Source organism: Anabrus simplex, chromosome 6 (genome assembly GCF_040414725.1).
Source record: "Anabrus simplex isolate iqAnaSimp1 chromosome 6, ASM4041472v1, whole genome shotgun sequence".
Lineage (NCBI taxonomy): Eukaryota > Metazoa > Arthropoda > Insecta > Orthoptera > Tettigoniidae > Anabrus > Anabrus simplex.
Window position 1 is genome coordinate 335045411 of NC_090270.1, and position 24051 is coordinate 335069461.

The following is a 24051-nucleotide window of genomic DNA, read 5'->3' on the forward strand; positions in this document are numbered from 1 at the left end:
GCAACTGATAAAAGGAATGCCGACTTACAAAATATAGAATCATATGCTTGTGAGAACTCTATATTAATAAATCCCTCCAAGACAAAAGCTATTACAGTTGGACAATCGAAATTGATAAACATGACAAAGTCTTTAGACATCCCTTCACTCACTCTATCCGGTACCAAAATTCCGTATGAAAGCTCGGTAAATAATCTAGGTGTTGTTATAAATGAAAACTTAAATTGGAATGAACACGTCACACGTATCTGTAACAGAGTATATGCCTCACTCCATCCTCTGAAATACCACTATAACAATTTACTGTTAAATATGAAAGTCAGGCTTATAAAAACATTAGTTCTACCTTTATTCTAGTATTGTGATGCTGTATTCATAGATGCAATGAAAGAACAAATTAGGAAAATACAAAGCACCATGAATTCCTGCATCAGATTTATATTTTCGTTACGCTACGACACTCATGTCACACCTTATTACAAGCAACTTTCCCTCCTGAAATTTGAAGAACTCAGAAAACTTCATGTAGCCCTGTTGGTGTACAGATCACTAACTGAGAGAACTCCCCTGTACCTGTCATCAAACTTTACATACCTTTACTCTTTTCACCAGCATAATACATGCTCTGTTACAACAGTTGCCATTCCCCTTAGCAGGCCAGCTGCCTATAATCGCTCATTTATTGCGACGTGAAGTTGATTATGGAACTCTGCTCCAAATAACATCAGATATAGTAACTCACTAGAGTCTTCCAAGTCTTCCCACAGAAGGTATCTCTTAAATTCATAAGCCCACGGCGTGAATCTTGATTCGTGAATGGTGACGTATGGATGTGTGTATAATTTAGTTAATTTTTCTTTAAATTAATTTAAACTTATTTATCATTAAACTTCATTTAGTAGTTTGACAAATGATATGTTCATATTGGTATAATTATGATGTATTTATTTATGATACAAAGTAGTTTATTTTAAAATATTTAATATTCTATGCGTTTTTTCTGTACAAAGACGTGGTTAAGTGTAAGAGAGGACCATGAGTCCGAACTTCGCCACTATTAAAGACAAATAAATAAAACATAAAAAAATAAAACTGGAGAAGAGGGAAGGGTGCACCAAGCTCATAAAATTAAAGCAAAGAGAAAAGGGAAACGGGGAGGTTACCATGGTTGCATGCCAAATAACAAAGACTAAATAGGAAGGCGTTCCGTTAAGAATAAAACAGAATAAACCAATGACAGCAATGCGTAACGAATAATAAATAAGTAAATTATACACGAAAGGCACCTCGGATCCAAGGGTCAGAACCACCCTCGTCCACAGAGAGACCATTGAGTTTAGGTCGCCGAATAAGGGACACACAGGCCGGATGCATATGAACGCCAGCCACACAGCACATAACTAAATAAATAACCGCTCTCGAGCTCATACAGACAGTGCAGACCAGAAAGTGGTCGAACTTAGAGAGACGGGGTGTATCCATCCAAAACACACAGAAAGCATTCAATCACGTTGTTAGCTTGTATTCATACCACGCAAATGTGGTGGACATGAAACATACAGAACACGCGATAAAAATAATACAACATGAACTCAAGCGGTATGTTAAAGAAGTGATAGAGTGGAAGGTCTCGGACAGCACAGCAAACAATCCCAAACACACACACATGAATCCGTGTCATCTTCTGTTTTCAAAACAAACATAGCGGATCTGTCAAGGAAAATACCGAAACAAGCATTTAAAAGCAAAGTTGACATACAAATAAATTAGAAACACATGTAATGAGAAAAGCCTTTCTAACCCAACCATGGTGAGAATAGGATGAAGCAATTATCAGATCAAGAGAATAATAAAAATAATAATAATAAAAATAAATACCTTAGATACATAGTCAATTAACATTCTCAAAAGGCCGAGATATGTAGGCAGTTAACACTCTCGAAAGATTAAAACTTCAGTCCATCTCACGCAACATTAGTACCATGGTAGTACCATGGTTACCGCTTTCATCGGCAATATCTACGCGCGGTATGACTGTCCTATGTTTATTTCTCGCAGACGACTCGCACGACTCGCCGATGCTGCCAACCAGTGTACTTAGGAGCTAGTCCATCTGTTAGCAAAGGGGGTCTGGGGGCGCAAGTCCCCAGTCTGAAGTCGCGAACAGCATGCAAAGGGGGTCTGGAGGGCATGGATAAGACCATTGGTCTGGATTGGTTATGGTACTGAGCCCTGGACCACAGTACATTTGTTTCACATGTTAGGGCAGTTAGCCCTGGACCACAATTACCTTTCTTTTCACATGTTACGGTAATTAGCCCTGGACCACAATTACCTTTATTTTCAGATATTGGGATACTTAGCCCTGGACCACAATTACGTTTCTTTTCACATGTTACGGTACTTAGCCCTGGACCACAATCACGTTTCTCTTCACATTAATACACCACGGCATTCTATGTCGGTTACTGGTCACGAAATGATAGGATTGATAGCAGCAAAGCCTACTACTTCTTTCTTCGTACATAGCGCATCCAGTGCATCTTTCCATTGTTGATACAGAAAACATATCTAATTATATTGACATGGCATCGTGCGATTGATGTGTTATTAATGTAACAAGTTTTTCATCGAATTACAAGAACAACTTCAATGATTTAGTTCAATTCTATGTACGTCACAATTTGATTTCAAATAGCAGAGTATGTGAAAGGTGTGGCCGTGAAGTTAAATTATTAGTGAATGAGAAGTTCAATCGTGTTGTTTTTTCATGTCGTCGCGTATCCTCCATTACATTAAGGTTGGTTTCATTTACAAACATTCTTCTTGTCTATTTCTTTTTTATATTCAATCATAAGTCGCAGGGATTTAAGCCTCTATTTCATATTCATATTTAAGCATAACTAGCGCTATCTATGGTTTCTAGTGTTTAGAATCGTAATTACTGCATCGAAACGTCTCAACCATTTCATCACGTTCTTATATAATCGTGGCTGGCGTTGGCACGAATGGACTCTGCCATCGGCTGAAGATTTGCCCTATGAAATGTCACTACCATACTTCAACATAGCCAGATATTGTTACTCTTATTTGTTTCATATGGTTATTCTTCGACATTGCCTCATTCTTAGGTCTTTTCATCGCGTAAGTTGGTCATAACTTCTGTCTGTATTGAATTATGTGAACGACATTTCATTGGACTAGCCTTCAACCAATGGCAGTGTCCATTCGCCCACCGTCAGCCATGATTACTATAATACAAACTTGCGTAAGTAAGATTGAAGTTTTACCTTCGAAAGGCCGAGAATCGTACAAAGACATCTTGAATCTGTTAAAATATCTATTATACGCCACAAAGGCGACTTGGAAATCCATCGTTTCCATATTCTCAAATCAAGAACTCTCCATCCAACCAATTAGAAAGATAACCCAACAAGACGGACAAAAAAGAAATGCTTTGACATATGCTGACGCATGAGATGCCATCTACCGGAATAGGGAAAAGTTTACTTAGTAGTAACAACACATGATGGGGAAGGGTAACCGTTCACAATTGATAAAAGAGATCGCTAGGAACTCAACATCTTCAGAACAGGCAAACGTGACATGGTGCGGTTGAGTATGCACAATATATGTTCTCGTATTAGCCTTGGTGTCTTTTCATGTGAAAATTACTTTTGTCTCTTGGAGAAGGACGATGATGGTGACGGCGGGTTTGGACGGGTGGAAGAATGCTTAAAAAGCGATTTATAAGTTGACCTTAACTAAAATATTGTCCAGCTCCATGGCTAAATTGTTAGGATGCTGGCCTTTGGTCACATTGGTCCCGGGTTTGATTCCCGGCAGGGTCAGGAATTTTAATCATAAAACGATTAATTTCGCTGACACGGGGGCTGGGTGTATGTGTCGTCTTCATCATCATTTCATCCTTATCACGACACGCAGGTCGCCTAAGGAAGTCAAATAAAAAGACCTGCATATGGCTAGCCGAACTTGTCCCTGGACACTCCTGGCACTAAAATACATACGCCATTTCATTTCAACTAAAATATTGTTAAAAATTTCTTCCAATTGAGGACCTGGATACAATAAAATCGTTAGTCAACTTACGCTCTTATAGCATAAACATCAAATTCAAAACCCTTGAACCCTCTGTTATCCAACAAGCTATGTCTTAGCTCTGTAAGAGGTAAGGAGATGACAGTAATGAACGGCGTGTTGTTATAAGGAACGAGAGCGATCCCGCATCAACAGCGTAAGTGAAAATGGCGCGTGCAAGTGTAATAAATCTGTTTTTTTTTTTTTTTTTTGTTAATAAAAAGGAGGTGGATGAAAGTTTTACACCTACGTGTAGACGGAAGAAAAGAAAGAGAAAACACCGGTAACTGGAAGATAAATATTATAAAACATGTTTCTAAGAGTACCTACTGCAAAAGGGTGTACATTTTCAATCCACAAATACGTGAGGCTTCATTACAAGAATGGCATTGTATCTGGGTCTCAGACATATTTCTCCAACTTTCAGCTATTTGTGTTTATAAATTAAAAAGTTAACGTTCTGTCCACAATAATTTATAATTAAGCAATATGCATAAGCCAGGTGTGAAAGCACAAAAGGGGGTGATATAATATCCATAGCTAAGGACTTAAAACCTGAAAATATAGAGTGGTGTGAAAATGTCTTGTGTGTGAGGCGTGAATCTGAAAGTGATTCCGATTGTAACGATGCATGAGAGATATAAATAATTAAACTGAATGAAAATCATGTCAATTAATACAATTTATCATCCAAAAATATTTTCCAATCATAGTGGATCCGTATTCATCTGATGTAATTACTCACAACTTCCATTTATATAGTATTACGGAGAAAATTTCATTTTTTCTGTGTATCCATTCAAGATATTTGAGTACGAACTTTAGAATGTCTTATCTGATTGTTAAATATTATGTTTATGTAACATATTACCTTATATTTTTATTTATATTTTAGTTATTCAAATTTAAAATTTGGACTTCCTGTTTCTCAACACAACTTAAATCTACTAACGCTGTTATTGCATCCAGGTCCTCAAATAAGAAGACATAAACTTCTTTTAGGTCTCCTTTTTTAGCTTCTGCTCGGAAGCGTATTTGAAGAAACACCAATTAACTTTTTACAAACTAATTACTTGAGATGTAATTAAAGTATAATTAAAACTATTCTTAACTAATTGCGAAGCAGACGAAACATGTACTAGTAACGTTTTATAAAATTGCCAAAGTCAAATAAAGGTATCGGTTAGATGGTTAAATAATTTTTTGATTCTCTATTCACTTGACAAGTGAAAATAGTAATATCTTGACTATTTTGATAGGCAGTTCGTAAATCTCCATGTATACCATTTCCCAAATTGTTATATGGTTATATTTCATTTTCCATAACTTCCAGTTTTAAACTGCAGTTTGGTAGTTTACATTTCCTGCTATCTATTATAAGAATATTATTATTGATTCATTTCAGTTGACTGATAGGTGGAAGCATTTAGGAAACATTACATGTACCGTACTAAGCATTTAATTTTAATCGTATTCATGTTGTGTCAACCTACAGTAATTAGATTGTTGCAGAATTACTATGCATTCCTTTAATTTATTTTTTTACATTTTAAAATGTTATTGTTGAAAGTCAGGAGGTCAACTTAGTGGAGAGAGGTTCGATTCCCACCCCAGCCATCCTCGAAGTGGTTTCCCACTTCTCCTCCAGACAAATGCCGGGATGGTACCTAACTTAAAGCCCCGGCCGTTTTCTTCCCTCTTCCTTGCCCATCCATTTCAGTCTTCCCATCCCCCCCACAAGGCCCCTGTTCAGCATAGCAGGTGACGCCGCCTGGGCGAGGTACTGGTCCTCCTGCCAAGTTCTATCCCCACGACCCACGCCCTTGAGGCGGTAGAGATGGGATACCTCGTTAAATCGGAGGAAAAAACCAACCCTGGAGGGTAAACGGATTAAGAAGGAAGGAAAAATTATTCCAAGTTTATAAGTATAAGAGAGGGGCCGATAGCGCTAACCTCGCCAGAAAAGTAAGTCAAGAATAAATAGGGCAGAAAAACCATTGGAGCCACAAATTCATGAGTATCAAGGAGGTTTTAGAAAGGGCAGGTCATGTGCAGAACGGAACCTGAACCTAAAATTGATCAGTGCATACCAGAAACCGAGAAACAAGAGATTTGTACTCATATTTGTGGACTTCAAAAGGCCTACGATTCCGTATACAGCGAAACAATGATTCATATCCTAGAAGAAATGGGCCTAGATATGAAGACAAGAGAACTCATTGAACAGACAGTGGCAGCCACAACACCCAAGGTCAAGTTCAGAGGGATCCCATCGGAATCATTTGGGATTCAAGCAGGGGTCAGACAACGAGATGGACTATTTCACCTTCTATTCAATTGTTTGTTTGTTTTTTGACAAAGTGATTATAGAGTGGCACTGAAAAGTGTAAGGAATATGTGGTATACGAATGCGATGCAAGAACAAAGGAACTGGAATTGACTGTTTATCCTTTGCGGATCACATTGCTAGAGTCAATAGAGGAGGCACAGAACCAAATTGCCCAAGTCCAGGAAGAGAAGACACAGTATGTGACCGACATGAAAACAGCACCCAGATGGATGACAGTTGAGAGAGAAAGGATTCAGATGGTGGAGAAATTCAAAATGTGGGGGAGCGGATAGACAATTACCTGTAAGAAAGGGAGGCATTGTTATCCAGAATAAACAAGATGAACTAGGCATATATACTAACTATTAACACTTACAACAACAAGAATATCTCGATCAATGCAAAACTCAGACACTACCAGACAATGATCCACCAGGAGACTTTATATGCAGCTGAAAGTTTGAACCTGATGAAATCAGGATTGGTCGAGAAGTTGGAACTAGCGGAGAGAAAGATTCTGAGGAAGATACTTGGATCTCAAAGAACAGAGGATGGATCACACAAAAAGAAAGGAAACCAAGAATTATATCTCAAGATGGGAAAGATCTCAGATACCATCTGGAAGAGGAGAGCCATGTTCTTCCGACATACCTACAGAATGTCCTCAGGAAGACTGACAAATCAGATACCTAATAAGAATTTTTGAGATCAAGAAAACTACGTGCGCTGGTACCAGTGGATGAAGAGGAAACTCGAAGAAATGGGAATACAAGCAACGGAAATCAACAACAGGAATGTTAACAAGTCGAAGATCAAGGCCACGAAAAGGTTTCAGGGAACATTTAGATCCCGTACCGAAGTGCCACGGACAGGATGAAGGAGAACTCGACGAGGAACAGATGACGCTTAATTGGAATTAACGTGGTTCATAGTTGACAAAACCCAACGAGAAATAATAATAATAAGAAGAAGAAGAAGAAATAAATAAATCCTATTGTTTTGAATCATTAGTCCGTATGCGACCGCTGTCAGCACGACGATCGTTATTCTTTGCTTTCTAGACCGGAGTCGCTATCTTACTAGCAGCCCTATAGTTGTAGCTAAAATATCCCTGACCTTGTTGGGAATCGAACCTACGGAGCTAAAAGATAACATGGAGTATCTGTCTTCCGCCTCCGTACAAAACTTAGAGTAACTCTGGATTTGAAGGAAGGAATCCAGCTGTGACAGATTCAACTGCAGCGGCTATAGAGGTTGCGGGTCATCCTCATCACGACGCGCAGGTCGCCTACGGGGTGTCAAAATAAGGTACAGCCTCAACATATTTTCCTGGCGTAAAAATAGGAAACCACGGGGTCTGCCTTACTAGAGACACTGTACATAACAATGGCTACAGAGCTATGGATTTAACCTGCGATAGTAAGATAGTGACCCCGGTCAGGCCCCCGGGTTTTAGTTACCTGGGTAGGTGACGCGCAAGTCACGTACGGGTCAAATAAGGTACATCCTCAACATATTTGCCTAGTGTAAAAATCGGCCGATAGTAAGATAGTGACCCCGGTCAGGTTCCCGGGTTTTAATTCTTTGGGCAGGTCAGGAAAAACTGTAAGGATATCCGATAGAGAGGTAATAAAAATTAAAAAGTGTCAGAATCGAGTAACAGATGAGAGGATTTGCATGCTGACCACATGACACCCCCGCAATCTACAGGCCTTCAGAGGGTTAGGGCAGCGGTTCAAGTTCTATGTGGTTGACTACTTTCACTACAGACATATTATGAAAACTAAAAAGCAATTATAATTATAAGAGCAATTTTTAAATAATAATAATAATAATAATAATAATAATAATAATAATAGTAATAATAATAATAGTAGTAGAGTCCCGGCAAGGTCAGGTACTACTCGATTATGCTGAGCCAACACATCCGGTTAAGCCACCGAGATGCAGGCAGACCCACAGGATCTCGTTCATTTCTTTCTATGGCATCCCGCAAAGCACACACACCTATATACAAAAAATCTTAAAATATGATTTTAATATTCCCCCTTTATCCACATGTAAGTATTTCAGGTAAACAAAATTAAATAGTAAAAAATGTGAATGAAGAATTAAACTCGTGTTTTAGCAATATTTAAGTTTCTTACTGTGAGCATGTAAATGAAGTTTGCAGAGCATTAAACTCGTGTGTTTGTTTATATACGTGTGTAAGTGGATAGTTCACAGCATTTGCTTGTCGCACAAATATTTAATTTGGTCTATGTAACAATTCCGTATTTTGGGTGTGCGTTCGGTTTTACGACAGTGAGTGCTGTGTATATGCGTATAACACCAAAGAAGTGAACTAGCGAAAATGAGAAGTAGTGCGTTCGTTATCATGTATAGTCTGTTGATATCTTACACATCAGAGAGTTTCGGTGTTCGATTCAATGCATGCAATTATTTCTCTTGCGGTAACTGTGTGTTTGTGTCACGAATCATGTGTAGACAGCACATAATAATGAATGAGATAGTTTCATTTCCTTATTCAAGCATTAATCAGAGAGGTCAGGGTTCCAATCCATGTGTTGCATGTGTTAGAGATTTTTTCTGACACTGAACAGAGAGATCAGGGTTTGAATCCATGAGAGTAATAGAGAGATTTTTATTCTGTTATGGTGGCTATGTATATGCGTCATTAAGTTTATGTTATCATGAACCATGTGTACACAGCACACGAAACAAGGAGTGAAGTAGTTTATTTTTTATCCTAGCATTACACAGAGAGATCAGGGTTCGAATCCATGAGTTGCATGAATTAGAGATATTTTTATTCTAACACTGAACAGAGAGATCAGGGTTGAATTTTTATTCTGTTACGGTGACTATATGATTGCGTCATAAATTTAATGTTATATTCGCGAAATAAGGAGAGAGATAGGTAGTTTCCCGTTGAATTGTATTCCATGGAATCATCGTGTGTCTGCGTGTCAACTTCTATTGTTCTTATCAACAAGATACCGAGCCCTCCACCTAACATATATTTATAATCAAGAGGAGTTTTCTTTTGAGAACACGAGGGAATGTATGCTGACTATTCAAATCTTTAAAAAAATACATGTATATTTGAAATTTATGAGTAAGGTAGGATAACACGAGACTATACATATTGTAAACACGAAAAGTTTTGCTCTTGGTAAATAGTACAGCACAATGCATTTCCGGTCCTCTGTAACAGGATAGAAGCTGCACAGTTTGCTTGAGCCCTGTCGTGATGTTTAGACTTGTTCATAAGGAGGAAGCAAGTCAAACTGTGACGTCACGTTATTTGTCCGTCGGATAGAGACGTAAAGCCTTGAGCAGGGCCAGGTCCAATAGCCTCCGTCGGATAGTAACGTAAAACTTTGTGCAGACTGCACAACTAAGTAGTGTGTCGGATGGAAACGTAAAGCATAAAAACAAAATGGCGACTAGGATAAGTACAGCTAAAAACCGGACTGGACCAGTTTTCTTGCGTCATTCATTTCATCTTTTATATCTTCCCTACGTCATGAAGGGGCATGGGGGGGAGGACGAGAATGGAAGGCATATATCCGTTAAAAGTAGGGGCAAATACGATGAGGAGGAGGGAGGAGGGCAAATATCTGTCAGATGGAGATGTAAAGAATTAAGCAAACATCGTGATAACACAGGTGCAAAAGGAAGAAGAAGTGTGATCATAGTTATTTTTCTGTCGGTTTGAGACGTAAAGCCTCTAAGATGGTGTCGGGAAAGGGAACTGGCAAGGCAGCGTCGGGAAGGGCATCTCGTTTTTAAAGTATGCCTTGTAAGGCTAGAACCGTCTAAGATGGCGTCGGGAAGGGGAATCTAGCAAGAAGGTGTTGGGAAGGGGCATCTGGCCACTCTGTGAGGTTAGGCTCCTCCAAGATGGTATCGGGGTAGGGGTATCCGGCAAGATGGTGACAAGAAGGGCAGCTAGTCTTAAAACTAGGGTCCTTAGGCTCCCTCTAAGATGGTATCGAGAAGGGCAGCTTACCTCAAAACTTGGGTCCTTAGGTCCCTCTAAAATGATGTCGGGAAGGGGCATGTTGAGAAGGGGAGCTAGCCTTAAAACTAGAGACCTCTGAGGTTACGCCCCTCCAAGATGGTGTCGGAAGGGCACTTAGCAAGATAGTGTCGAGAAGGGCTGCTAGCCATAAAATTAGGGTCCTTAGACCTCTCTAGGATGGTGTCGGGAAAGGGGCATCTGGTAAGATGTGTCAAGAAGGGCAGCTAGCCTTAAAACCAGGGTCCTCTGAGGTTAGGCCCCTCCAATATAGTATCGGGAATGGCATCTAGCCTTAATACTAGGACCCTGTGAGGTTACACCCCTCCAAGAAAGGATGGCGTTGGGAAAGTTCTATGTAGTTAGGCCCCAGTCGACGTGGCTAAGTGAAGATGACCGCAGTGAGGTTAAGGTCGTTCAAAATTCCGCGCCTCACAAAAGCACGTGGCTAAGTCCCGTCAAGGTAACAGCAGTGAGGTTAGATAGCCCACTTATTCATATTCCGCACCTCATATCTGTCACAAGCATATGGTTGGGACCTGTCGAGATGGCAGCAGTGTGGTTAGGGTCGTTCAAAATTCTGCGCTCAACGCGAGAACGTGGTTAGGACCTGTCAAGATGACAGCAGTGAGGTTGGCCAAGCGCACTTATTCAAACTCCGCCTTAAACAAGTGCACGTGGTTAGAACCTGTCAAGATGACAGCAGTAAGGTTACGGTCGTTCAAAATTCCGCGCCAAAGCAAGTGCACGAGGTTAGGACCTGTCAAGATGGCAGCAGCGAGATTAACCATGAGCACTTACTCAAGATTCCGCGCGAAAACACGAGAGTGAAGTTAGGGTCTGTCAAGATGACAGCTGTCACGAGCACTTGGTCTTGTTTTAAACAAGAGCACGTGGCTGTGACGTCACGGTCACGTGGCCATGACGTCCTGGGGTCAATGACCTCATGGCAAAATGCTGACGCAGCACCCATTGATTTAGAACCCGCCTAGCCCTACTACTGACACCGCTGTTCATTTATTAGTACGGTAACGAAGCTACGTACTCTAAATGTTCAAATATGTTCACAATCGAGCCTAACGCGCCAGTAAATGCTTCAAGTTTATGAATTGCTCAAATGTTGAAGAATACCGTCATTGAATTTCAACCCATTTAGTCAGCAGAGGAAACAGAGTTGATTGTTTATTTCATGTTTTCCTTGTTGAACAAGTCTATATGAATATTTTAATAGCAAAGAATTATTAAAGTGCAGTAGCTCTAGTAAGAAGTAAACATTGTGCTGCTAGATATTCAACTCGTAGTGAGCAAGATGCAATATGAAGTAGAGTAGAAACAGTTAAAATTAAAACGAAACTTTCTGTAACCTACTCAGTAACGGAAGAAAGAAGACTCCTCAGTAAACTGAGCAGGATGAACCAACGACCACCGATGGCAGTTTTCCTGGATATCGACGCCAAGAGTAACACAAAGATAAGATCGCCGTATGAAATGAACATTAGAAGGTGATAGATTTTTCTTTCCACAATGGATGTATAATTAACGAATCTACAGAACAAGTAATAGTTTTAGTTCCAGTGGCACAACAAAATTCCACGCTCGATCGATCCCAGGCCTTCACATGAAATTTGTGCCTGGAGAACCTGAGGAAACAGACCGTGAAGAGTTTACGAACAGTCCGGAATAAAAGGTTTCACCGACGTTACGGATGGTAGAAGTCGTATTGGTTAGAAAACCGGCAATATCTGACCCGAAAGGAGGAGGGGTGTCATTTAAAATGTCAAGGCCGGGGTGGCAACGGTAAGAAACGCGAAATGTAATTAACCCTGGTTTAAACTTCCCCGTCGACATATAAATTGATGTGTCGTTCATTTAAATAAGATAAAGTAGTTATTTAGGCTGGGAAATTTTGAAAAGAAGACCGTGTGTAAACAGGGTGTTTAAAAACTACAGGACCAAAGCTGAGGGCTGAATGTGAAACAATGAAAAGGGGAAGAAATTCTAAACAAACATAGGTCCGGAAAACAACCGTTTACGAGATATGATGGCATTATTGTGGTCAACCACACCCGTGCATTTGCAACCTTTTCCGAGATATGGCATCGTCATTGTGAGTATCGGTTCTCTTGGGTAATACTACAGTACCCTAGGCTAGCACAGTAGACGAGAACGTTATAACTAGGGCTCGGAAGTTGAGGACAGATCCTTTCTTTCTCGAGTGTCTGAAAACGAGATCCAACATAATCTATGTTCATTCTGGGTTATTGTAGACCAGGAAATGGTGAGTTGTGTTTGTCCTTCTTGACTTTTTCGGTCTTTTCGGTCCTTTTTGGACTTTTTTTTAAGATATTGACGGTGTTCTTGTAACTTCGCCTAATTTCGACTGCATTTTACTGCCTATTCTTAATTCGAATCATCATTAGTTCGTCCATCACCTCTTAAGCCCATTTTCTGTAGTAAATGTATACAGTTGAACTCTATCTGAAAAGCGGGTAAATGAAATGAAAAATGAATCTACGTACAGTAATATTGAGAGAAGCATTCTGACAAATAGGGTTGGAGGGAGGAACACTTCACGTGCCGTTGCACGGTGTTGCCACATTCCTGCATTCCTTTCTCTTTCCATATGTTTGTTCGTTCAGGCCGATCAGGTGTGAAAGGTTTGGCAATTCCAAGCAACAGGAGCTAGCGAGCAGGTTAATCTCTCAACCATACCCCTTACTCCCTTCTCCCCACTTAGGCAGGTGGTAAACGGATCTCCCTCTAGGAACGCTTCTTTCAGTATTAGACCATAGTCCTTGAAAAGCCAAGGGTATGAGATTATGTGCAAGATTAAGTGCACTATTTAAAGGAGGAAAGTTTGGTGTGAGTGCTTTTTAAGAGAGAGATCTCACTTGCTTCAGGTGTGACCCTTTATGTGCGTTGGTGTGGGGAGAAGTTTCTCAATGTTTCGCATCGTGATGTCTGAAAATCGACGATCCTTTGCACCTAAGAACCTGAAAATTATTATTGTGATGTACTGCAAAGCCAACTGCGGTAAGGTTTCCGAATTCCACTTTCAGTAATCCTAGACTGGTTAAGCCATTTATGATTTCGTTGGGCTAATTTCAACTTCTTTATCCAGGATGTCCATTGCGGGTTCGCTAAATTCTTTCTAGGTGGAAAAAATATTTCATTTAAATTCTGGAAGTACTTCTTTAACAAACACGGAATTCCGTTTTTAAATTATGTTAATCTAAAAATATATGTTTGAAGGAGGTATTTCATTTATATATTTTTGCACTGCGTGTTGCCTACTACATGAATTTTCATTTTAAAACACTGTATTCCTTCATTAACCTCCGTGGCTCAGACGGCGGCGCGTCGGCCTCTCACCGCTGGGCTCCGTGCTTGAAATCCCGGCCACTCCATGTGAGATTTATGGTGGACAAAGCGGAGGCGGGACTGGTTTTTATCCATGTATCCCGGTGTGATCTTTAATTCCAGCAACACTCTCCAATATCATTTCATTTCATCTGTCAGTCGTTAATCATTGCCCCAGAGTAGTGCGACAGGCACAGTTCCTATCCTCGCCTCTAGAAGGGGGCTTCATTCATTCCATCCCTGACCCTGTCACAGACTTGAAACAGGTTGTAGGTTTTAATTTCACTTATTTAAATGTGTAATTAAAACTACAATTATGAACGAATTTTGATCGCTTTTTCCGTACTTTTTGCCAGGTTTGTGTCCTTTTTGGATTTTTAAGATCTGTTTACAGTTATTTTCTGGACATTTTATAGGTCTTCAACTTCCGACCCCTTAATGCTTAAAATGACCACCTTTCTTCATAAGGCGCGCATGAAAATTGGTATATAATTTTAGAATAAGGTCTTAGCTAAGTTATAAGTTGTTGCAAATTTTCAGTAGAAAAGAGACTTCATAAAATTTGATGAATCTTTCTGACGGTTACTTTTACAGGAAAAATTGCTCACGACGAACTGATTTAGAATCTTACGTACAAACTACATCGTTGAAACAGTTTTCTGATGTAGTGAAAATAAGGGAAATATGAGTGGTGATCTTGTGAACTATTGAGTCCAAGAGCCGATAACTAACTCTGTGTTTCTTAGTAAGAGTCTTTATGTACCATTTCCTAGTAACATAACCTTCCATTATTATTTTTTAATCTTGAAAACATTTCCTAGCTGACAAAATAGTGGTCCTCATAACACGAAAAATGTAGCGATTTCTTCAATTGTGTCGAAAGTGGAAAGGCTAAAGGGCCCGGAAACTTTGCAAATTTTGATTCATGGATAGTTTTATCAAACTAAAAAAGCAAATTTTGATTCATGGATAGTTCTATCAAACTAGGAAAGCAAATTTTGATTAATGGATAGTTCTATCAAACTAAAAAACAAATTTTGATTCATGAATAGTTCTATCGAACTAGAAAAGCAAATTTTGATTCATGGATAGTTCTATCAAACTAGAATAGCAAATTTTGATTCATGGATAGTTCTATCAAACTAAAAAACAAATTTTGATTCATGGATAGTTTTATCAAACTAAAAAGGCAAATTTTGATTCATGGATAGTTTTATCAAACTAAAAAGGCAAATTTTGATTCATGGATAGTTCCATCAAACTAAAAAAGCAAATTTTGATTCATGGATAGTTCTATCAAACTAAAAAACAAATTTTGATTCATGGATAGTTCTATCAAACTAAGAAACAAATTTTGATTCATGGATAGTTCTATCAAACTAAAAAACAAATTTGATTCATGGACAATTCTATCAAACTGAAAAAGCAAATTTTGATTCATGGATAATTCTATCAAACTAAAAAATACATTTTGATTCATGGATAATTCTATCAAACTAAAAAAATTGATTCATGGATAGTTCTATCAAACTAAAAAAATTGATTCATGGATAATTCTATCAAACTAAGAAACAAATTTTGATTCATGAATAATTCTATCAAACTAAAAAATAAATTTTGATTCATGGGTAGTTCTATCAAACTAAAAAATTTGATTCATGGATAATTCTATCAACCAAAAACAAATTTCGAAAATTACTTCCGGTCTAAATGCAGTTCCGGAAAAAACAGCCTAAAATTCCTCGTTCCTTTACTCGTTTCATTTCTGGTTCAAATCCGCCAAATTGACTTATTTACATAATTCTTTTCTGTAATATGTTCCTTGGTTCAATACCCTAAAGCAGGGAGCACACTGCTTCAGTTCCGCACGCTTCAGCGTTTCTCCGCCCACTATCCGTTCAGTCGAGCTTGGCCTCTTCAGCAAAGTTGACGGAAGACGGAAGGTAGGCCCCACATTGCGAGCCTCTAGCCAAGTGTTTTATTTGAGTTCAATGAGTGTGATCAACGAAGAACAGGTAACCGAAGTCGTACAAAATTAAGTCAATCGGCAAGAAGTGATAATGAGGCAGCGACTCCACCTACGGTTTCTATACAAAGAAAGAGATCAAATACCACTGTGGCCGATGAATTGGGCAATTTTTTAACTGACAAATATGCAAAAGTGGACATAAAGCCCGCGGATTCCCGGCAAAAAGTTTTATGAAACCATGGAATAAACAGTGAGATATTTTAGTCCTCTGCTACAAATTGAATTTAAATCTAAAATAACTACTCTAGTATTATCAAATAAAATATGAAAGGAAATCAATAGTTACTTCATTGTTACTGCTAGTCGCTCACCAGGTGATATTGGCTTTCTGATATTTTTTTGAGGGGTAGAACGCTTACCAACTCAAAAACTTGGAGGCTGATATTCTGAAATATTTAAAGAAGTTGTGCTCATCAAGGAGCAAGTCTGCAAAGTAAAGGTAATATTCACCACACTGTTCACTTTTTAATTGTATTTAATGTATTCAAAATCTTCTCTTTTCTCTCTTCTTCTTCGCAGTCTATGATTTCTCTGACTTCGGACAAACAGGCGCTGTTCCAAGCCAGCTTCCGAAAGAGGCGGAAGACTCGGTAAGCTGAACTGAACTGAACCGAGCGGGACGGATGCACTGTGCTCCCTGCTTTAGGCGGGTTTTGAGTTTTGAAAAATGTCCACAGCAAATGTGGTTATAAGGGCTTAATATTAATGAAACTCTGCATTGACTCACACTAGCGCTCGCAGTGATAGAAAACGACAAACATCTAATCTAATCGTCCGGATAACGATGATGAAGAAAAGGATTGCAACTTTTAGGAATAAATCAAGAATATATTCTCATACTTTATTACGTTTTATTTACCTAAAAGGCATAGCTCATATCCCTAGGATGATTCTAAGATTGAGATTTGTTTGAAGTGCTAGAACTGTGAACTTTTTAATATTAACCTAATAATCTGCTTTGATACCAGAAAGAAGAAATCAAATGTAAAGAAGATGAAATGGCACAGGGCCCGTGACTGACAGGGCGAGGCTGCCCTCGGCTTGCCGCATAATCGCAGCAACATCACGGAGGGGGGGAGGTGTTTGACAAAAATGTAAGCATGAACATGCTAAGGGAATGTTGCGTCCACGACCAGTACAACAGCTAGTATATCTGTGATAAAAATAAGTTCTTACCAAGCAATGACCAGATGAATCTACCCTTCTCCTCCGGTGGAGCCCAGCGAGCGATAAGACAGTGTAAGGCAGGGTAGACAGCTCCCTACAAAGAAACACATTTTAAATGACTTTCTATAACAGCACAACATATATGTCCAACATTAATAATAATAATAAATGTAGTCATTTCCGAACGTTTTGCATCCATCCTGGTAGTTGTGTGCAGTAGGACTTCGGGAACAGAGCAATGCCCAGTCCGATAATAAAACCAAGTTCGTAAGACCTGGAATTAGTTATTCCGCCCTCCAAACGTTTGGGAATACTTTTCTTCCGCCTTAGAGGCCATTGACCGGTTTCCGTTTTACCTCAGTTGAACGTCCTCTATCAGCCATTAGGACGCGCCGTGTCGTGGTAGAGGTACCCCATCCCAGCGTTTTATACCAAGTTATGCCCATCCCTTACTCTATTCAAAGTCCGACTCGTTGGCTGAATGGTCAGCGTACTGGCCTTCGGTTCAGAGGGTCCCGGGTTCGATTACCGGCCGGGTCGAGGATTTTAACCTTCATTGGTTAATTCCAATGGCCCGGGGTCTGGGCGTTTGTGCTGTCCCCAACATCCCTGCAACTCACACACCACACATAACACTGTCGTCCAGCACAATAACACGCAGTTACCTACACATGGCAGATGCCGCCCATCCTCATCGGAGGGTCTGCCTTACAAGGGCTGCACTCGGCTAGAAATAGCCACACGAAATTTTTAAAAAAAACTCTATTCAAAGCCCGACCTCTGCATGAACTAACCAGGCAGGACGAGGAGGGATGGTCTTTCCTGTTCAATTGTCTTTTGGAGAAGGTAATCAGAGAGCGGAGGAGAAGTTGACCGAAAGTAATCTTCGAAATGGAGTGAGAGTGGGATGCAAAAACACAGGCATCACTTTTGACTGTTTGGCTTTTTTGGATGATGAGTGCACTTAGCAGACAATCTTCAGACAACAGTGAAACAGGTGGAAATTCTTCAACAAATATTTGCTGAAACAGATTTACGGATCTCCTTTGAAAAGGGCGAGTATATGCGTTCGGAAAAGACAGACTCCACTCACAGCATTGAGACGGCTTATGGGATTGTGCGGAGGACCATGAAATTTAAATACCTTTGCGTTGTTCTTACTACCACGAACAACAATGAAAATAAAGCACTGTGGGAGAGAGCAATGAAAATGGAATAGGCGTTTAAAATGAGCCATCGTACTTACAGATCCAAATCCTTCTCCTGCCAGGCTAAACTGAGACACTACTACATAGTAGTGAGAGTGGTGGTGGTGGTGGTGGTGATTAATGTTTTAAGAGGAAGTACAACTAGGCAACCATTCTCTACATAACATTAATCAGAAAGAAAAATGGAAGGGATCCGAAACTTCGAAAAATCGGCGAAAGACTCCCTAGGCCTCGAGGGCTCTAATACCGTCGGGGTCGGAAAAGAACAAGAGTTGACCAAGGCAGGTGGTACAGGACAGATGAAGGTGAGGAGCCTAGTACAAGTAAGTGGGAGAAATGTCAATAGTCAGCTAAGGGCCCTATGGTCGCAACCCAGATCCCCAAGTTCAGAGCCCCTGGGGTCCCTTTTAGTCACCTCTTATAACTAGCAGGGGACCGGTTGTGTTACACTACCGCCCCAACCCACAGGCGGAGTATAGTTGGGCCCACGAGAGTTGAAATCTGACGGCGAGAAAAAGTTGAATAACGCTGCTCGAAAATGGTCTGTTGCTATGGCAATGATAAGAGCGATGCCACATTTTAAGATTATCGCCACGTGGGTCGGCTTGCTCTCAGTGGCTTTTGTGATATTATTCGCAGTAGTACTGTGTTAGCTGTGTTAGTTGTTAGTTAATTTAAGTGTTTATTTCCTGATTACTGTTTTCGTTGTTACTTTATTTTATTAAAATCAGTGGCAAGTTGTACAGTTCTAGTCTCTATTTAACATGTTCATTTGTTGAGGTTATTGTCAGTTTAGTGAATATGAAATCTCGTATTTATCGGTAATGGCGTGTTCTGTCTTAAATGCCCGAATTATTAGCGCGAGCTTAGAAACGGGTGAAAGTTTATTGAATTGCATTAGGCCGACAAAGGTGATTAAATATTCAGCCTGTATGAAAGGGTGATATGTCGCAGATGGAGGTAACTATGACAACGCAGCGTACTTCGTAGTTACTGCTTTCGCCGCTCAAATGTCAGACTTCAACTATCGCGGGCCCAACTATAGTGGTGAGACCGGCATGCGTTTACGCTGCAGAAACACAAGAAAAACTGGGAGATATGTCGATTGATAAAAGGGAAGGAAGTTACACAGAAGTACTTTGGGACCTAAGAAAATGTCCGACGGTTTTGTCTTCCACCTGAGATCAAACAAGGAACTGTATTACCACCGTTATGAAGAAAGTTGCGGAGTTGAGGGATGATCCAGAGAAAGAGAGAACCTGCTAAACAACTCGGCGGAAAAGAAGAGTGTGGTTGGGAAACCTTTGGTCAATATGTAAACAAACAAATGTAAGCCTAAGGAAGGGAGAGAAGTAGGTTGTGTATAGGTGTCTGTACCGATGCAAATAATAATAAAATAATAAATGCAGTTTCTCGGCATGTCGAGGCAGTTGTCCATTCATCTCCTCAAAAGGGTCTAGTTAGCATTAGTGTCAGTGACAATGGTTTCATCAGAATAAGAGTGAACATCTTGGAGAGCATCGCCCACAGCTCATATGATCTAAAAAGGTACTGAGCCTGTCATGACCGCTGCTTCCCTTCCAGCCAGTGGTGGTTGTGATTATTGTTTTAAGAGGAACTACAACTAGGCAATCATCTTCTGTTAACACTAATCAGAGGGAGGAAATGGAAGGTGTCCGATACTTCAAGAAATGAAGGCATTGGCCAAAGAAAAGCAAGGGGCACGAAGGGCTGCTGCGGGTTAATCTCTCAAATGCTGCAGTCATATTCCGCAATACAGACAATGAAATTGAAATCCTGCCTGTAATCACATTTTAAGTCTAGTAAATCCATATTATACACCACTAGAAAGCTGAAAGTCTGATCTATATGAATATGACAGAAATAATAAAAATATTTTCACGATTTCTAACTATCGTAAAATACAATTATACATTTTTCAACAAGGGTAATTGTTGGAATATTTTGCCCTAACAGAAGAATTTCTGATAGATAATTTATTTCTGAAACATGATATTCTGAAACTCACAAGTATGTCTTTACGCAAATTTTTTCTTGAAATTGTTTTTGAGTTCATTTCACGTATTTTGAACCTACAGCTTATCTTTGTTTTCTTAGGTCAGTTTCTTGTTTTCCTGTGTTGTGATCAAAGTCCTTATAACAATCTACACAAATATCACTAGTTCACACTTATCTCCTCAATAGTTTCTTCAAAAACTGACGAACTGCCAATAATAAAATGACTTTTAGGAAAGGTTATTCCACTGAAGCTCAACTTGTAGGATTCCAGCAAGATATAGCAGATATCTTGGATTCTGGAGGTCAAATGGACTGCATCGCGATTGACATGTCTAAAGCATTTGATAGGGTGGATCATGGGAGACTACTGGCAAAAATGAGTGCAATTGGACTAGACAAAAGAGTGACTGAATGGGTTGCTATATTTCTAGAAAATAGATCTCAGAGAGTTAGAGTAGGTGAAGTTTTGTCTGACCCTGTAATAGTTGAGAGGGGAGTTCCTCAGGGCAGTGTTATCGGACCTTTATGTTTTCTTATATATATAAATGATATGAGTAAAGGAGTGGAATCGGAGGTAAGGCTTTTTGCGGATGATGTTATTCTCTATAGAGTGATAAATAAGTTACAAGATTGTGAGCAACTGCAACGTGACCTGGAAAGTATTGTGAGATGGACAGCAGGCAATGGTATGTTGATAAACGGGGCTAAAAGTCAGGTTGTGAATTTCACAAATAGGAAAAGTCCTCTCAGTTTTAATTACTGCGTTGATGGGGTGAAAGTTCCTTTTGGGGATCATTGTAAGTATCTAGGTGTTAATATAAGGAAAGATCTTCATTGGGGTAATCACATAAATGGGATTGTAAATAAAGGGTACCGATCTCTGCACATGGTTATGAGGGTGTTTAGGGGTTGTAGTAAGGATGTAAAGGAGAGGGCATATAAGTCTCTGGTAAGACCCCAACTAGAGTATGGTTCCAGTGTATGGGACCCTCACCAGGATTACCTGATTCAAGAACTGGAAAAAATCCAAAGAAAAGCAGCTCGATTTGTTCTGGGTGACTTCCGACAAAAGAGTAGCGTTACAAAAATGTTGCAATGTTTGGGTTGGGAAGAACTGAGAGAAAGAAGAAGAGCTGCTCGACTAAGTGGTATGTTCCGAGCTGTCAGCGGATATATGGCGTGGAATGACATTAGTAGACGAACAGGTTTGAATGGCGTTTATAAAAGTAGAAAAGATCACAATATGAAGATAAAGTTGGAATTCAAGAGGACAAACTGGGGCAAATATTCATTTATAGGAAGGGGAGTTAGGGATTGGAATAACTTACCAAGGGAGATGTTCAATAAATTTCCAATTTCTTTGAAATCATTTCGGAAAAGGCTAGGAAAGCAACAGATAGGGAATCTGCCACCTGGGCGACTGCCCTAAATGGAGATCAGTATTGATTGATTGACTTGCACATCATTCCGCTTATCTCAATTACCCATTACTTTCGAGGCACCTTGTACTTCGCTGTCAATTTCACTATTTGCCGGTCGAAATTAACACAATTATCACTGTCGCCATCAGCACTGTCTCTAAGATCTTCGAAAATCAAGGGCTTGGTTTAGAATCCTCAAGAAAGTGGGCTGCCATCTTGATTCTGAGAACATAGGAAAGTACTTTCACTTCTACAGCTAAATGAACTTCTCCAGACCGTTGCTTGTTTATCAAAGTCTTTCAAAAATTAATATGAAAGTATCAGTATTTATATTAGTGCCACCTGGTGTCCAGTTATAGGAAGAACGACACCGTCTCTCAGAGAGAAGATCGCACTTATACCATCTTCCAGAAAGACAGTCTTCATTTCTAGGGTTAAATGCTCTAATACCGTCGTAGTCGGACTTAGCTCATTCATTCCAAACAGTGTCCATACGGTCAGAGTGATGATTTTCCCAGCCCTAAATCTTGACTCGCGATGATGAAGCTTCCTATGTCTCCTATCACCCATCGGACCTTATGAGGCTTATTGCATCTCATCCCAATATTCAGACCAGCATTAAATTGCATGTATCCAGAGACTCCAGGTAAGAAGCAAAACTTACCTACTATCTGCGCACTTTTTAGCGATAGTTTTTGTTCCTTTAGTCTATATATCTTCAGAGTGTAAGATCATAATACAATTTCTCTATTGTACAGTAAACAGGGTAATAAATTACAGAAATACAATGAGTGCGTAATTAATGCCGTGTACACCCCTGGTGGTATTGTGTGACTCCCCGTCGTCAGAGACAGCACGCACAGTATAGTAAGTGGTGGTCGCGATGTTGATGGTTTTTGTCTTAAGAGGAAATATAACTGAGCAACCATCTTCTATTAACACTAATCAGGGAGGATAAAATGAAAGTGGCATGAAAATGTTCTGTTATTCTCGTACTGTACAGAAGTTGTTACTGGAGATTTTGGTATTATGGTGTGCGGAGATACGTCATTGCATAACTTGTACTGATAAAAAAAATTCCGAGTGTTTTATTTGTGCTTGGTTTTGTTATTTAGCTGTTCTTTCTTAAGCCCATTTTAATTTTACCACATTTTTGGACCGCATTCAAATTTTACTCTTGTTTTTGTGATCGATAAGACAGCACAGTAGCACGCCGCGTTGCCTAGGGAAATTTATTAAATGCAATTAACTGCATCCCTCAGCACTCGAACCCATTTTTTTTTCTCCCCCAATTTGCCTTACACTTCAATGTTGAGATATTTTATGTGCCGCAGTTTACCTCTGATTCTGTACAAACCAAAAATAGCCCCTGTAAACCCCCGTCCACTTTACTTCATAAAAATAATTTGGAGCTTAATTTCTTCCGCTTTTTATCTTGAACTTAAATATTGAATTTCACAAATTTATGTGCCGCCGTTTTCCATTCATGGTGTAGAGCAGAGCCTTTCGATATTGGCAACCCTGTTGTCATAAGCGCAATACTGTTGCCTTAACATGGAATGATCTATAGCTCCCCCTGAACAAGCACACTGCGATGTGAAGGGGCGTTGTCTTGTAACAACAGCCAGTTCTTTTAAAACAATCACTACTGATCTGCATTTAGGGCAGTCCTCCAGGTGGCAGATTCCTTATCTGTTGCTTTCCTAGCCTTTTCCTAAATGATTGCAAAGAAATTCGTAATTTATGAAACATTTCCCTTGGTAAGTTTTTCCAATCCCTAACTCCCCTTCCTATAAATGAATATTTGCCCCAGTTTGTCCTCTTGAATTCCAACTTTATCTTCATATTGTGATCTTTCCTACTTACGCCATTCAAACCTATTCGTCTACTAATGTCATTCCACGCCATCTCTCCGCTGACAGCTCGGAACATACCACTTAGTCCAGCAGCTCGTCTCCTTTCTCTCAATTCTTCCCAACCCAAACATTGCATCATTTTTGTAACGCTACTCTTTTGTCGGAAATCACCCAGAACAAATCGAGCTGCTTTTCTATGGATTTTTTCCAGTTCTTGAATCAAGCACTTCTGGTGAAGGTCCCGTACACTGGAACCATACTCTAGTTGGGGTCTTACCAGAGACTTATATGCTCTCTCCTTTACATCCTTACTAAACCCCTAAGCACCCTCATAACCATGTGCAGAGATCTGTACCCCGTATTTACAATCATATTTATCTGGTTACCCCAACGAAGTATTTCCTTATATTAATACCTAGGTACTTACAATGATCCTCAAAGGGAACTTTCACCCCATCAACGCAGTAATTAAAACTGAGAGGACTTTTCCTATTTGTGAAACTCACAACCTGACTTTTAACCCCGTTTATCATCATACCA

The 24051-nt window shown here is 39.7% G+C and overlaps 1 protein-coding gene across 5 annotated transcripts in view; it reads right to left on the minus strand.

Annotated features, from left to right (window-relative positions):
- LOC136875792 (putative inorganic phosphate cotransporter) overlaps positions 1 to 24051 on the minus strand; it is a 280776-nt gene that overhangs the window by 53337 nt on the left and 203388 nt on the right. For all 5 annotated transcript variants that reach the window (XM_067149394.2, XM_067149393.2, XM_068228135.1 and 2 more), the window contains one exon: positions 17017 to 17101. In XM_067149394.2, coding sequence (XP_067005495.1) covers positions 17017 to 17101 — 85 coding nt within the window. The remainder of the gene's footprint in view (positions 1 to 17016; positions 17102 to 24051) is intronic.